This window comes from Moschus berezovskii, chromosome 20 (assembly GCF_049115385.1).
Source record: "Moschus berezovskii isolate FMDL1 chromosome 20, NW_MosBer_1.0, whole genome shotgun sequence".
Classification (NCBI taxonomy): domain Eukaryota; kingdom Metazoa; phylum Chordata; class Mammalia; order Artiodactyla; family Moschidae; genus Moschus; species Moschus berezovskii.
This window is the reverse complement of record NC_142479.1, coordinates 39,694,120-39,710,097: the sequence shown is the minus strand read 5'-3', so window position 1 is coordinate 39,710,097 and position 15,978 is coordinate 39,694,120. Positions and strand designations below refer to the sequence as shown.

Sequence of the window (15,978 nt, the reverse complement as noted above, 5' to 3'; positions counted from 1 at the left end):
GACACTTTATTTTTGAAAAGTACTTATGTGGCTGTACCAGGTCTTAGTTGCAGCATGCAGGATCATCAGTCTTCATTTCAACATGTGGAATGCTTAGTTGCGGCATGTGGTATCTAGCTCTCTAAGGATTGAACTGGGGCCCCCAACATTGGGAGTCTTAGCCACTGGACCACCAAGGAAGTCCTCACCCTCCCATACACTTTAAATCATCTCTAGACTACTTATCTCATACTATACAAATAGCTATAAATAAAATGTAAAAGCTATGTAAAAGTTAGTTGCTGGTGTGCAGCATATGCAAGTTTTGCATTTTGAAACTTTCTGTAATTTTTTTTCCCCAATATTTTTGATCCAAAGCTTGTTGACTCTGCAGATAAGAGAACCCAAGGGTATGCAGGGCTGACTATTGTTACTATAAAACAGTATGTGAGTCTATATTCTGTCAAGTCTATCCTGGAGCTAACCAAATAATTTAGGGGCACATAGAAGGACCCCACCCTCCTCACAGAATCTAGTAAGCTCTGTCCCTCAAATGCCCACCTAGGACTGGGCCATTCGGAATCATATTTACCACCATCTGCACTCGGCACTGCGCTCTGGAGCTGGAAGGTCCCAAGGCACCATCCTTCAGTTTCATCTAAATTGTTCTATGGGTTTTTCAGGGTTTGTACTATGAAGCTGGGGCCTTTCATAGTTTCACATTCATCTCATTTTCTTCTTTAATATTGTTTCTCTTTGTTCATTTTGGTATGAAGATGAAAGTTTTCACAATCATGGCCTTTTTTTCCTTGCCAGCACTGTAGTCTTTTCTACATTTTTCACAGCCGGAAGAGTGAAGCCATAATATGTGGGCTGACTGGAGCAGAATCTAACAGTCAGGATCCTACTAACACGACTGAAAGAATTATCTGCTCCTGAAAGAGAAAACTGTCTTCCCAATATAACATTTTTACTCAAACTCTTTATATAATAACGTTTTTTTAATTAAATGTGTTTTTCTGATTATTAAGTAACACATATGTGTTTCAGAACAGTTGGAAAATACAGAGATATATAAAAGAAAATAAGAGTCCCATAATTCCACAACCGACCAGAGCTAGTCACCCTGTAGGTTTTACTCTGGAAACACGGAGCCTTCGTTCACCTACACTTCAGAAATCTAGTCAAAGACTGTTTTCTTTCAAAGCAGTCGTGTCTTTTTCCACAGAATATGAAATAGAAACATATAAAAAACATACTCAAAGAGAAGAATGAGGTTTCTTCACAAAGTGGTTTCCTAGAAATCCTCCCTTTTCCGAGTGCCTATGAGTCAGAGACTCTAATACAGACTACCAGATTTATTAAAATGATAATAATAAAAATAAGAGGCCAAGGAAGAGAAAGGTGAAGGGCTTATCTCCAGATTCCCCCCCGACTTCTCACACCACCAGGGGCGGGGTGCCCACTTCTCTTCCGAGCTGGAGGTTTGTCAGTCTTAGGGGCTACAGCGAGGCGGCGAGGGAGAGCCTGGGAGGGAACCTAAGAGTTGAAGGGAGAGAGAAGAAAAACTCAGTGTCATGTTCTCCCAGTACCCCGCTCCTGAGGAAAGGTGTTGTATGTGGGGAAGGCTGGAATCAGACAGCAAAGGGGAAGGGCCACACTATAGAAAATGGGATCCCGGTCAGTGGGGCCGGGGCAATCATGTGGAGGGTGAGGGATGAGTCAGTGAGAGCCCCCCACCCCTTCACCCAGCCCTACTTTCCTCACCTCTTTCCGGGGGATCTCACCCAAGCGGGAGTCTGTGTTCCTTCTGGGGGCATTTTCCCCTCGGCTGTCAGTCCTGCCATACAGATCAGGGGATGAGGAGGGGCAGCTGCTCCCCACTCTCCCCAACACTGGGGGAGAAGAGCTACTTCCTGGTGCTGTCTCTTAAGAACAAATAATTTAGACCCAGGGATCCAATAAGAGGAAACATGAGTGGAGTCACATACTGAGTTATACTAGGTCATCACAGTCCTAGGACTCTCAGTTCTGAGCTTCAGGGTAAAGAGGAAAAAATTAAAGTAGAAAAACATGCAGAAGAGATTTTTTAAGAAGCGAAAAACAAACCAAAAGAAAAGAAGCGACAAAAGAAAGGTGGGGAAGAGTGAGAGATGGAGGAAGAGGAGGAGACTCCAATCTACCCTCACTTCTTCCCCAGAAAAGGACAGAGGACACCACGCAATAGGTGACACACTCCATGTTCTTCCCATTCACAGTCCAGATTCCTTCAGTCTAGGCCCTTCTCCCTTCCCTCCCAGGGTGGTACCCGCCGCCGTGTTCCAGCCTCTTCAGGTAAAGCAGCAGATCCTCGGCAGGCAGTGCCTCCCAGCCCCGAGCTTGGTAAAGTCGTAACAGCTGAGACACTTCCATCAGCTGCCTCGAGGATGCAGGCCCATCTCCACCTGAGAGATACATCAGGAATGATCATCATCCTGGGCTGGCCCCAGCCCTTATCCCAGCTCCCAGAGCCCAGAAGGGCCTTCAGTTCCAGGTACCGGCTCCACACCTGAGACCTACCTGTAAACCAGGACCTGCTTACCTCTCTCTGGGGAGCCACCACTGGGACCGCCGCTCTGTGAAGGGGCCAAGGGAAGCTCATGGACCCGGAAAAGACTGGACGCCATGGCTAAGGGAACTTTAGTTTTATGGACAGGGGGCGGGAGGCGTGCCACCTGAGGGGTTTCCTCCCAAGATGGGGCAGTCAGAGGACCTAGCCAAAGGAATGAGATTCAGGATGAGGAAATGGGGGAAAAGCCAAGGAATCCCAACAGTCTTAGCCTTCATGGGGCTTTGTAACCTTTGCCAGCTCCTTAAGACCCAGCCCTGGTAAGTGGATCTCCTGCCTCTTTCAGGCCCAGCCCCAAACTTCTTCAGAGTTGGCGCTCACCAGGCTTAGGGGGAAGCTGGTCAACGGAGGGATTCTCGTGGCTCTGGGGCGCAGTCTCCAGGAGCTAGAGGGACAAGACAGTAGGGCTCCCTGAGGACCACTGAAGAAAGAGACCTCAGGGTCTGCAGGAAGCAGCGGGGAGGAGGTAAGAGCTGGTCTCCTAAGTTCCAGAAGGAACTGCTGCAACAGAAATAAGGGGGACTGGGAGAGGCAGAAACTGGGATAAAGTCTTAATCCTAAAAGGCCAGAGTCCTCGCCTCTCAGAGTAGGAAGAGAAAATGAAGAAGGGAAGGAGAAAGCAAGATGGGACAGGTGGGCCCTCTTACCTGGTGTAAAAAATGCTTGAGGCCCTGCAGCTGGGAAGGGGGTGGCAGGCCTTCCTTCAGGAAGCCATCCCCCTCAGACCCAGGGTCTTCCTCAGGGAACGGTCGCTCTGCCCGGTGATCCGGATGGAAGGTCCCAACTGCAGAGAAGGCCTCCACTGTACAGTGAAACAGGGTGGGGTGTGCTGTAGGGGGAGGGGCTCCTCCACCAGGCAGCTTGCTCAAGGCCTGGAAGGAGGGGACCTGTCACACATAAGTGGGGCTTCGCAGCTAGAAGATGAGCACAGCTGGAGAGGGAAGAATTGAAGGCAACTGGGAGCTGGGCACAACTGAATTCTAAGACAGAAAAGCAGACAGAAGGGGAAGGCTGTGGTCCCTGGATGCTGACTGAATAAATCCTGCCACAGCACAGAATGCTTAAAGATGAACAGACATGTTCTGGCTCTTTCACTGGAACATGCCCTCGTGCTTACTTCAACCTGGGTTGTCTTATTTTCACCACATGGAGCACCCCACTCACCCAAGTCACACTGACTGGATCAGGCGTGGTCACAGCTCAGGATCGGCTGATCTGAGGGACGGTTACCAACCCACCAGACCGCCTCTCTTTAAACTTGGGCCCAAGAAACAAAGGCAGCTTGTCTAGAGTCTTGCTAGAGTCGGCGTCACAGCTGCTCAAAGCCACGTGCAAACCAAAGTGGCGAGAGCAAGAACCCAAGATGGGGAGAGGGCCGGTCCTTCAGGAGGAAGAAGCAGAGTCCAGAGCCCAGGTAGGCCCAGAGCGAGGAGGAACAGCTGTGTTGTTCCCAGCAGCCCCTGGTGCCAACTTCAGTTCTCATATGTCCCATTTCCTAGAGTCTAACTCCCTGTATTTGAACCAACTAGAGGGGAGTTCTGCTCCTGGTAATGGACAGTCTCTAGGACATCTGGGAAACAGAATGCTCAAGCCCCCAGCAGACAGGAATTTAGGTTAGGAGAGAGTCAGTCAGTGAGGGGAAGGGGAACCTGGTGACTTCTGTCCCCAGGCACCTGAAGATGACGTGAGGTCCGGCTTTGGCTCCAGGGGCTGGAAGGAATGCTGGCTCTGGAAAGTGGGGCCCAGCAGAAGGCTAAGATCTGGGGAGGGGCTACAGAGAACAGGCGGTAGCACCCCAGGCAGCTCCTCCTGCGTTTCCCGGCTCTGCTGCAACACGGGCTTCAGGGCCACGGCCATGGGGGGCACCATCCAGATCCTCCTCTCCCCCTTCTCTGGTTCCTGCGGCCCAGGGCTGGAGGGGCCAGCGGGGGGAACCTGGGCACAAGAGAGGGTGCACTTAAAGAGATGAGACGTGCCACAGACACTTTAATAAGATTACAGATTAGTAGAACGTCCTTAGAAGGGGATTTAGGAACATCTATCAGATTTCTGACGAATTTTAAAATGTATATTTTTGATTCTACAATTCCATTTATAGAAACTGTATAGATATACTGAACCAAAACATATTAATGACATTTTCTGCAGCACTATTTGTAGAAGCAAAACACAGGAAATAACTTTAATATCCACCAACAAGCACTTGGTTAAATAAGTCATACAACTGTGTATAGAAGGCAATGTTTCTGTAGGGGGTTGGGGGTGGGATACACTTAAGACACCAGTAACAGCTGCTGCTTCTTGGGGGAGGAACCAGGAGACTGAGGTGTAGGCATAGTATGGAGATTACTTTTCACCATATACCTTTTTGAACAGTTTGGTTGTTTTTTTATTATGTTTTAAAATTTTTGACTGCACGCATGGCATGGGGGAACCTTAGCTTTCCAACCAGAGACTGAACGTGTGCCCCTGCATTGGAAGGCTGAGCCTTAACCCCTGGACCAGTGAGGATGTCCCTTTTGTTTTGTAAAATTATTATGTGGACATTATTATCTATCCCCCAAAATTTTTAGCTAATATTAAAAGCTTAATTGTTAAAAGAAGGAAGTAGGAGATGCCAACAGAGGGAGGGAGAGGGTTGAGACTCCCAAGGGCAGGATTGACTCTTTCCATCACAGTTACTTCAGCTGCCCTTTGGCAAAACTAGCATCGTGTGTTACCCTCTCTTGGGCTGGGAGAAGAGGCTGGTGCCCAGTGCTGTGGGGCCAGTCTGGGCAAGTGGCAGCCACGGCAAAAAGACGGCTTTTGATGAGACAGTTACTCTTTGGGAAAGCTCATAGAATTTTCCTAACGCAGGTCCTAGGAGCTGAACTCCAGACTCTCCTTGGGAGGGAGCTAGATGTCCCAAGAAGGGGTCTAAATAGAACCCTGACGGCCTACCGGGGGCTGGGGCAGCAGGGCGGTGGTGCCGAGCAGCCGGGTGGCCTCCTCCCAGTGGGCCTGCAGCATGGTCTGCAGCCGCTCCACCAGCTCCACCCGCTGTGCCTCCAGCTGCTGGTTCCCACTCTGCAGTTCCCGCACTCGCGCCTGCTCCCGGGCCAGTCTGAGAGGAAAGACGTGAGAGGTGACGTCGGGCCTTGGAGAAAGCAGAGACTCGGAGAACAGCAAGGGCCACAGGAAAGGGGGGGACACGGGAAATTGTGAGAGGAGCTGGAGCCAGTGCAGAAGAGACCACAGCTGCGAGGGAGGGATCAAGGCCTCACATGGAGACTCCAGAGTCTGGTACCTGAGCTCATAGTCCTGAGCCACCTGCTGCTGCCGCTCCTCCCGCTCTGCTATTTCCACCTTGAACTGAGCCATCTGGGTGGACAACTCCTGCTGGTGCTGTCCATTCAACTCCTGCAGCTGCTTCCTGAGAGGACACAGGTGAGAAGACAGGACTGAAGATGGAGAAGGAAGTCATCCAGTAAGAAAAAGCCAGCATGTGTGCACAGGGGAGTGAGCGAGCAAGCCAGCCAGCTAGCCCTGCCCTGGCGGGGGGTGGTGGCAGGGTTGCTCAGGAAGGAAGCAAGGACGGCTGAATGGGTTCCCTAGAAGCAAACACTTAAATGAAGACTTATGTGAAGGTGATTCATTTAAGAAGCATTTCCAGAAAAAAAAAAAAAAAGCTGGTAGGGGAGTAGGGGAAGGAAGGGAGAAGGGCATGTCTGGACATGCTACAGGTCTCAGCTCAGCACTGTACACACGAGGGGCTAGCGAGCTAGAAATTGGTATTTCTGCAGCCATCAGTTATTGGCTAAGTGCTCCTTCCTATGGGGGGAAAGTGGAAAATCCCCAGGCAGGTCTGGCTCTCCTGTGAACCGGAGGCAGGTCTCCCACCGAGAGACAGACAGGAGCCGTGTGTTGGAAGCTGGTAAAGGGATCTGAGAGGGTCTGGGTGCCCCCCCCCCCACCTGCTGCGGCTGTGGAGAGGCAGCAGCCGGCGAGCTCCAAGCACCTGTGATGGTCCCTCAGGGAGGCTGCCTGCCGAAGGCTGCTCTCCTGCGCCTGAGCCAGCCGCTCGGTCACCCGCTGCTCCAGCTGCACTGCCAGCTCCGACTCCATCTGGATCCGCTGGCTTTCATACCGGGCCTGGGAGTAAAGCAAGTGGGTGGGTTGGGGAGGTCATTGTCAGCTCCATTCTGTTTGGGCTTAGAAGGGGATGAAGGATGTAAGGTAGATTTAAAAAGGGTGCTCAGGGCTGGTGCACTGGGATGACCCAGAGGGATGGGATGGGGAGGGAGGTGGGAGGGGGTTCAGGATGGGAAACACATGTACACCCATGGCGGATTCATGACAATGTATGACAAAACCAATACAATATTGTAAAGTAAAAAAAATAAAACTGAGATTTAAAAAAAAAAAAAGATCCACGCACCAACATTCCCTCATACGTCTGAGGTACAAAAGAAAGAATTTCGCCCCAAGGAGTGAAAGCGGTTTCCTTTCCTTATAAAACCAGGACCTTGGACAATACAAACTTTTTTTGTGTGCTTTTTAAAAATATATTTATTTAACTCCTTGAAATTACCTAAATTCTTTTTAATTTTTAAAAATTATGGTAAGAAACGCATATACAAAGCTTATCTTCTCAGGTAATACAAAACTTACCATTTTTAAGTGTAGCATTAACTATACTCACATTGTTGTACAGAGCTCTAGAAATTGTTCATCTTGTAAAACTGAAACTCTATACCCACTGAACAACTCCCCATTTTCCCTCCCCAGCCCCTAACAATCACCACCCTACTTTCTGTTTCCATGAATGATTTTATCTGTTCTAAGTATCTCATTACCTAATTTTTTTTTAAGTTTCAGGTGTACAACATAGTGACTTAGTGATTACACATTATAAAATAATCCCCACCCAAAATTTTTTAATGAAAAATCTTAATGATATATACTCTCCCTCTGAGCTGGCAATTTCAGTTTAAGGAATCTATCCTACAGAAGGAATGCCAAAGAATCATGTACAATGATGTTCACTGCAGCATTATTTATTTTTGGCCATGCTACAGCTTACAGAATCTTAGTTCCCTGACCACTGACTGAATTTGTGCCCTCTGCAGTGGAAGCGTGGAGTCCCAAGCTTTGGTCGGCCAGGGAATTCCATGCAGTACTTTCGTTTTTTTTTAAGCTGTGCTGAGTCTCCATTGCAGTGTGCAGGCTTCTCTAGTTGCAGCTCATGGGCTTAGTTGCCCCATGGCATGTGGGATCTTCGTTCCCAGACCAGGGATTCATCCTTCGTCCCCTGCATTGGAAGGTAGATTTTTAACCACTGGACCACCAGGGAAGTCCCCAGCGTTATTTTTAATAGTGAAAAAAATTGGCATCAGGGTAAATTTCTCATCAAAAGGATGATTCATACATTTATTGCAATATAATTCTTTAAAAAAAATGATGTACATCTGTATGTGTTGACATGGAAAGATGTCTATGATATATTACAAGGTAAAAACAAGTTGCAGTGAATGCATATATATATATATATATATATACATTTTTTTAAAGCACCAGCCCATAAACGCATATGAAAAAGTTCTGAAAGGATACACACAAAGTGATATGATATGAGAAGGCAATCAATACTGTGTACTTCTGTACACTTGAACTTGTATTACAGATCACTTTTATTCATATCTTAAAAATATTTTTTAGAGTTCTCTGGGAAGACTACTTTGACTCATCCATATAGAATTGATGGCTCCTTTCTGTCTTGGCTATTTACATCTGATAAATTAACTTTGAGAATTTAAACAGAAACTGATTTTAAGACTTTAAAATAAGCTGACTGAAAAAAAAGTGAAATGAGAATAATGACTCTAAAAGATGAAGAGAAAGAAAAATAAACACCCAGTAGGCAAGACAAAATAAGATATAAAGGTGACTTCCCTGGTGGTCCAGTGGCTAAGACTCTGTGCTCCCACTGCAGGGGGACTGGGTTTGATCTCTGGTCACACAACAAGATCCCACATGCCACAACTAAGACACTGTACGGCCAAATATTTTTAAAAATAGTTATTCTTACTCTAAGGGCTTACTCTAGGGCTTCCCTGGTGATTCAGTGGTAAAGAATCTGCCTGCAATGCAGGAGGCCTGGGTTCAATCCCTGGGTGGGGAAGATTCCCTAAAGAAGGGAATGGCAACCCACTTTAGTATTCTTGCCTGGAGAATCCCATGGAGGGAGGAGCCTGGCGGGCTACCGTCCATAGGGTTGTAAAGAGTCGGACATGATTGAGCGACTAACACTTTTCTAAATTATTAATCATACTCCTTCAAAAATGTGTGTGCTAGACAAGCTCCCCATGTAACTGGTAAGCTCCCTAGTCGCTGGGACTGTGTTAGGATTATCCCAGCCCAGAGCTTACACACAGGAGTTGTTCAGTAGGTTTACTGAATGCACACATTCATGCATGCAGCTGGCACCAGTTCAGGGGCTTATAAATTACTACTGAATTGTTTACTAACGTCTTTACCCTTGGCCCTCCATGATAAATTAGTTTCCGTGTGGTCAGCCCTCCAATTCAACAGGCTAAGTGAAAAGTGTGTTCTCTCAAAACTGGCCTCTCTAACCCAGAAATTTGGTGTCTCCTTAAGTCAACTATCAATAAGGAAAGAAGTCTCTCAGAAACTCATTAATTTGCCCTTAACATACATTTTACACATAAAAGCCAAAATTCTAGTTAGAAATGGGAGTGTCTGCCCTGACTACTGAAGCCACTTTGCCTCAGACCTCCATCTCCCTGGCAGGGACACTCCCCTAGAACCTCAGCCTCCTGACCTGCACCAGGCTCATCTCCAGTTGCAAGGCGTCTCTCTCTCTCCGAGCTGTATCCAGCTCTCCTTCCAACCGCCGCACCTCAGACTGCACCAAGGCCAGCTGCTGCTGGGCCTCCAGGGCAGCCTGGGCCTCCCTCTGGGTGTTCCCCTAAGAAAGGGCAATCCAGACTTCAGTTTGTATCTCATTTCCTGACTCTATTCCCTGATTTCACCCTCCCATACCCTAAGACCCAAGCTCCCTTCCTCTTCACCTGTGACCTATTTCCTCATCTCTGTTGAATCTCACACTTCAGTTTTCCGTATATTTAATGCCCCCGGCCCTTCCTGCAGGCCTTACCCTCTCAGTCTTCTCTCCTTCACTCTCCAGCCTGCTCCACTACACCGTGTATTCTGACATCTGTCTCATTCAATTATTTTGTCCTTCATCTGTTCCTCAACTGCCCCTTCTACCTTCTCCCTTTCCAGCTGAGCCTGCCTCTCCTCCTGCAGCGCCTGGTAGCGCTCCTTCAGCTGGTGCTCCTGCTGGGCCCAGCTCCGCCGTTCTTCTTCGAGGGCCACCTGCAGTGTCTCCAGCTGTCGACGTTCACTGAGTTGTCCCGACCGGGCCTCATCCCTTTCTTCCTGCAAGACTCGGCAGCGCTGCTGTTCTAGCTCCAAGCTCAGGGTCAGAGCCTGCCTCTCCTCCTCCTAAACAGACCCAGGAGAAAACCAAGATCTTAGCATGCCTTCAGGAGACCAGCAACTTGCCGCCTCACCTCCATACAATGTGCCTGCTCAGAATTATATCCATGAAAACGCAACAGTTAACAAGTCCATGGAATGTCAATATGGTAAATAAGAGTTTCAGAATTAGGTAGACCTGGGCTCAAATCTGTCTGAATCCCAGCTCTGCATTTACTTTGGGTTCTGAGGCACCACCCTTACTTGTAAAGTGGGCATATTACAGTTCACCTTGTGTGGATTAAAGTTAAAAGGGTATATAAAGCATTTAGCACAATGTCTGGCCTGTAGTCACCACTGTCATCAAAAGGAATTCCACAAAGACTAGAAAATTCAGCCTTACAAACGTGTACTAGCCAACCAGCAGCCACCACCAGCACTCTTGGACGGTTAGGAATGTCAGTACCAGTATGCATGTAGCAAGCATGTGTCATGCATGCAAGAAATTCTAAACCTGGCTACTACTTCATGTGGGTAATCATCTTATCATTTCAGCAATGAGAAACCTAAGTCTCACCCCCATATCTTTCTGAAAATATTTAGGATCCCCAACCCCTCATATATCAAAACCTCAGGGAAAGGACCCAAGAAATCTATATTTAAAAATAATTCCCAAATGATTCTAATGAGGATACAATTTGCAGAGTCTCTCAAACTGGCTTGATGGCAGAGCTCACTTTCTGTAGAGTACCTAGCAGAACTAGTGTTTTGAAGAACACACTTTGCTCTGGTGCAACTCAAATTATGAACTCCCACAACCCACCAAAAGCCCATATCCCCAGACTTCCCTGGCAGTCCAGTGGTTAAGACTCCTTGCTCCCAACTTGGGGGGGGCCTGGGTTCAATCCCTGGTCGAGGAACTAAGATCTTGCATGCCACGGGTGCAAACAAACAAAAAAAATCCGTATCCCTCTAGAAGTAAGGACCAGCCTTTATTGGAATTAACCCAGGCAAGCATTCTCACCAGTGTCTCTTTTTCCCGTTGCTGCAGTCGGGCACCTTCCTGCTCACGACTCAGGGCCTCCATGGCCTCAGAAAGGCTTTGTTCAAGGCGGGTTACTGTCTTTCAGGGAGAAAACACAGGATGAAGAAACTGAGGAGAATCCCTGCATGCTACCCTTCGAAAATCATTAACAACTTAAACTTTAAAAGCAAGGGTTAACTAAATGACTTGAGGGCCAGAGGGATTGAGGAGAGCTGAGCAGACATCAACCATGCAAGTCTGACAGCAGAAACACTGAAGGGAGAGGACACAGGAGAATTGTCAGGCTAGCTACGGCAAGCTGGAGGTCAACCTGTGAGGAACCCTGGTTCCTCCCCCATCCAGCCATCAGTGACCCAGGTTCTAATGCCTCATGATCCTGGTTGCCCACCTCCTGCTGCTTGCTTCTTGTGAGTTCCGCTGCCTGCCGTTCCTCCTGGAGTCCCCGAAGCACCTCTGTCCGCTCAGCTTCATGCCGGTTCCAGCCCTCCACCACGCGGGCCAGGGTCTCAGGAAAGGAAGGAGGTCACACAGAATTTCAAATAATTTTTCTTCCCTCTCTGTGTCCACACAAGCAGGGCCAACAGCCACCTTTTTCCAGTGGTCAGCAGACCCAGCACTTACCCACCCCCAACTCCTAATGTGAACAAACAAATGTTGGTTGGCCTCCCCCTATATTCCTTGGTGCCCCTCATGGAGAGACCCACCCGCATTCCGCTCCCCTGGCACCTTATCCAGTTGTTCAATCATGATATCTTTCTTTCGGTCAGCAGTCACGGCCACGGCTAACTGTTGCTGAAGCTCAAGGACACGGGTCTGCAAGTTCTGAATATGGCGCTCACAATGCTGGGAAGAAGGGTGAGGGGGTCTGGGTATTGCCACCCTTAGTTTGACCAAAGCTCCAAACTTTCCAGCTTCTCTATGGGGGAAATGGGCTGGAGACAGGGAGCTTGGGTCCCAAGAACAGAACAGGTTTGAAGAAGGAGAGTTAGGAATTCTGGAGCCTGAGATCTCCAGTGCCTTCCTCTACCACCTCAGGAAGCAGAGGTTTGGTTTCCAGCCTCTTCCCTTTCCTAGATCTTCTGAGAAAAATTTCCATGAACATTTCGGCAGGGGTGCAGTAGTCCACGCTGCAAAGAGTGAGAAGCTACTCCTGCCTTAAGAAGCATACCGGACACAACGATTCAGCGTGGCAAGGGGAAAGGGGAAAGCCTTTCATTCACGCCCAGGCAGTTTAAAATAGAGGAAGAGAAGGTTCCAAAAATGACAATACAACCAATAATTCCGACTGTTCCTCTGCCTCATCCTGCTTGCTGCCCCCTTCAGAAAGGCTCTAGGTCTCCAGCCCATACATATAAAAGCTCATTATATCACCAGTAGCTTTACACAAGCCAACAATGTGTTGTTCATTCACCAAACATGTACAGAGTATTTGTTTGTGTTGGGTATGTTCTAGACTTTAGGAAGACACTGCTGAACAAGATAAGCTGTGACCCATGTAGAGCTTAGGTTTTAAAGAGGGGAAACAAACAAGACATACCAGACTTTGATAAACTATATGAAAGAAATAACAGAATGATCTGAAGGAATGCCTGGAGGGGAGGTGTGCCATCCTAGACAGGATGGTCAAAGAAGGCCTTCCTCACAGGAGAGCCATTTGAGTACAATCCTAGCTTGCAGGACTTTAAACTTTTAGCACTTGGCCCTATTTCTAATCTTTGCTTCTGTCAAAAGGAAGCCTTTATATCTCACCTTGCGACGAGTATGCTCTGAATCCAGTGCATCTCTCAGTCCCTGAAAATCTGGGGGGTTGAGCGGGGGCCCTGGCCGAAGGCTGGTGTAGCGGGGGAACAACTCCTCAAAGGCCTGGGCTGAGCTGGATGGAGACAGGTCTTGCAGCGGTCGGGTGCTGAACAGATCAGGTAGAGAACAGTAGGGATGGGAGATCCAGAGTCCCATTTCCAGACATTTTACAAATAAGGAAACTACAACTCAGGGCACAAGCCATGCCCAAAGTCACAAAGTTACATAGAAAAATGACAGAGCCCTAGAGAGCACACAGGCTTTGTGAGTCACTCCATAGTACTCCTTCCTCTACTCCACGCTCCCTATAGCACGAGTCACAGCAGAAAAGAGCTAATTCTTCTGGAGGAGGAAGGACCTAGAAAGCCAGGTACTAAGCAGTGGATGCCTATGTTCCCAAAGGAGTAAGCAGGATAGAAGAAAGGCAAGAAAGGGTAAAAACTGAAAGCTAAGTGACAAGCATCTTAGGTCCTTAAGAGGTACAAAAGCAGCAAAGGGAGAACTAAGCGACACTTGGCTTTTCACGAAAGAGAGGAAGGCAGCTAGGAGAACCCCAGGGAGAACTCACTTAAGCAAGGTGGCTGTGCTGTCACTGTCAAAGGAGTCCTCTTCCCGTCTCTCAGAGTCGGCACCTGGAGTTGGGGGATCCCCTGCAGGCAGCCAGAGGGACCCACAGCCAGGGTCAGGTAAGGATGGGATCAGGGATCACTTGAAGGAGAAGAGAGGAGTGGTCCTTCCTTTCTAATTCACCCACTCCTCCTGCCTCTCTCCCTAAAAATGGGAGCCTTTTCTCCTGAAATCTCTTATCTCTGACTCTAGGTCTCCAGCCCATACATATTCTGCTAGCTTTCTCTACTTTTCCCCACACCTTAAATATAGGTTCTCCTTTATAGAAAATCACTCACGATAAGCCGCATCACGTGAGGTTTGGAGCATGCTCTGGAGCTGACCCCGAACAGTCTCCATCTCAAAGATATGCTTGGAACCATCCTAGAAAAAAGCAATGCAGAAATTAGATGCAATAATCCATACTGAATCCAGGGTAGATGGTATCGAATGGCCCCTAAGGCCCAAGAATTTTTACTCTCACACTTTGGAAAGCAAGAAAAATAGAACTGACTCAATTGTCTATGGAAGCCAGAGAGATAATGCAAATGAATTAACTGGGCATCTTAAGGTAAGAGTGGTGAGGATTCCTTCCAACTAGAGAGCAACTAAAGACTCTGCTGTCCACAGCTATCAGTTTTTCAAACTCTGGGAGGCCTAGCCAGTCTGCAGATCGGTTATGATATGTGTTATACCTGACACTATCTTCTCTGTAACATGTATAATTGATTAAACTATGTTTTAATGATTTACATGCCAAATTTTGAACCATACAATCAAAACAGTTTCAAGACGAAAGGATCTTAGAATATTTTCCTTAAATCCCTAGTTTCCTCTTGGGATGAAGAACCCTTATCCTCATTTCCAGCACCCACATCCCAGTTAAAGCACAGCAACCTACCCCATGGGTGTCTCTGAAGAAAAAAAAAAGGAAGTCTCACCATTAAGTCTCATAACTTATTATGAGTGGCTCAAGACTCTCATCAACATTTGCTCACAGGAACAAGCATGGCTGACTGTGTAGTTAAAAGAAATTATGGAATCCAACAACAGGAGCTCAAATCTCAGTAAGCTCTTTTTTTTTTTTTACCACCCCCAATCCCAAGACCCTAGAGGTGTACAAGACAGACCTCCCTCACCTTTTTCTTCACGTTGTTCTCCAATCCCACTGACAAGCTGTGACTCAGTTCTTGGGCCAAGCCATCCAACACATCATGGGGAGGTGGGGAGGCGGCGGGTAAATACAGCTGGGCTCGGGCTGTGCTCTCAGCCTGATGACTGAGGTGCAAAGAAGTATACAGCTGGGAGGTCACCTCAGAGGACACTTGGTTCAGCCCAGGGGCTTCTGATGACTCACTCAGGAGGTCCTTGGCCCGTAGGGGTGAACTGGGGCTGGCAGCTGATGTTGCCATGAGTACAGGGAAGAGACAACTGGAGACAGCAGAGGTGGGAACTACTGGTTCTGCTTTAGGAGAGCCCAGGGGAGTAAGTACTGGGAGAAGGAAGATTTGGGAGAAAAGAGGAAGACTCCGAGCGAGGGATTCTTCTTGAATGAGGGTATGGAGCCTTTCTGGTTAAAGGAAAGGTTTCCAACAGTTCCAGAGGCCATGGGAGAGGACAAAAGGATTTCTTTCCACAGCTCCTGGGAACAGAGGAAAAGGCGGGTGCAGCAAGGAGAGGGTGGGGATGGAAGACCTACTGCGGGGCAGGCGCACCACTGCAGTTCCTTTGGAGCGCTGAAAGCTGCAGTTCAGCTTCTGGGCCAGGCTCTCATAGTCCACTGAGCTCTTCAGTTCTCACACCCAGAATGCGCAAACAGAAACGGACCCAAATCCAATAGGGGCCTAATTTCCGCCCAGCTGTCTTTTGTGCCCCTCAACTGGCTCCGGTCTCAGCGAGGCAGGAACCTCACGCTCCCCACCGCTCCTCTTCGCCCATGCACCCGTTCCATCCAGGATCAACTCTATGGTATATCCCCTCCAATCCCTCCGGGCAAGAAAGCCGTAGCACGGCTCCCTAGAATCCCTCCCTCCCTACTACCCCAAAAGAAAGTTTGTGAACACTCAAATCACACCCTCTGATGGCCCTAAAAAAATACGCTCAGGCGCTCCAGTCTAGCCTGAGATCCCCTACCTCGATCACCCCGTTCCGACTACTCCCCACACCTCCAGTCCTCAGCCCTGCAGTTTGCCAAGGTGGGAACTAGGGAATGCCCCCTCCCCCTGAGACGCGGTAGGCGAAGACCCAAAAGACCCCACTTCTCGCGCCCTTCCCAACACTCAAAACCGTTGGCAGGCTCCCGCCCACCTTCCGCAGCTCCGCCTCACTCGCTTCGATGACGTCACCAGCCCAGGATACAGTGCTTTCAGCCGCTCCCAGCTTCGGCAGCGCAGAGCTTTAGAGGCGCATGCCCAGACTCGGCGCCACGGATTGGCTGAAGCAGGTATGGGGCGGAGTTATT

The 15,978-nt window shown here is 48.5% G+C and overlaps 1 protein-coding gene across 3 annotated transcripts; it reads right to left on the bottom strand.

Annotated features, from left to right (window-relative positions):
* Positions 1-1,211: 1,211 nt before the first annotated feature.
* Positions 1,212-15,818, bottom strand: CNTROB (centrobin, centriole duplication and spindle assembly protein). 3 transcript variants are annotated; one of them, XM_088828883.1, is made up of 20 exons: positions 15,217-15,818; positions 14,657-14,795; positions 13,813-13,901; positions 13,480-13,561; positions 12,861-13,017; positions 11,838-11,954; positions 11,500-11,616; positions 11,091-11,189; positions 9,857-10,093; positions 9,408-9,554; positions 6,585-6,718; positions 5,874-5,999; positions 5,528-5,690; positions 4,261-4,522; positions 3,235-3,389; positions 2,909-2,972; positions 2,561-2,731; positions 2,288-2,423; positions 1,747-1,819; positions 1,212-1,518 (listed from the first exon to the last, which is right to left on the bottom strand). In XM_088828883.1, the coding sequence occupies exons 3-20, from the start codon at positions 13,898-13,900 to the stop codon at positions 1,393-1,395; spliced, it is 2,454 nt and encodes an 817-aa protein (XP_088685009.1). In that variant the 5' UTR covers position 13,901; positions 14,657-14,795; positions 15,217-15,818; the 3' UTR covers positions 1,212-1,392. The 3 variants fall into 3 exon arrangements, 2 of the variants coding, with proteins under 2 accessions (XP_088685009.1, XP_055262372.2); XM_055406397.2 differs by having other exon boundaries at positions 13,817-13,901; positions 14,657-15,818; XR_008683280.2 differs by having other exon boundaries at positions 1,452-1,518; positions 2,561-2,594; positions 13,817-13,901; positions 14,657-15,818.
* Positions 15,819-15,978: the final 160 nt, after the last annotated feature.

Excerpts from the sequence above, each read along its gene's own strand:
- CNTROB (XM_055406397.2), bottom strand. The coding sequence starts at position 14,929 with ATGGCAACATCAGCTGCCAGCCCCAGTTCACCCCTACGGGCCAAGGAC. Across the intron at positions 10,094-11,090 it reads AACGGGAAAAAGAGACACTG|GAGGAGGAGAGGCAGGCTCT; the intron begins GTGAGAATGCTT and ends GGGTCTGTTTAG. Across the intron at positions 6,719-9,407 it reads TGGAGATGAGCCTGGTGCAG|GCCCGGTATGAAAGCCAGCG; the intron begins GTCAGGAGGCTG and ends CTTTACTCCCAG.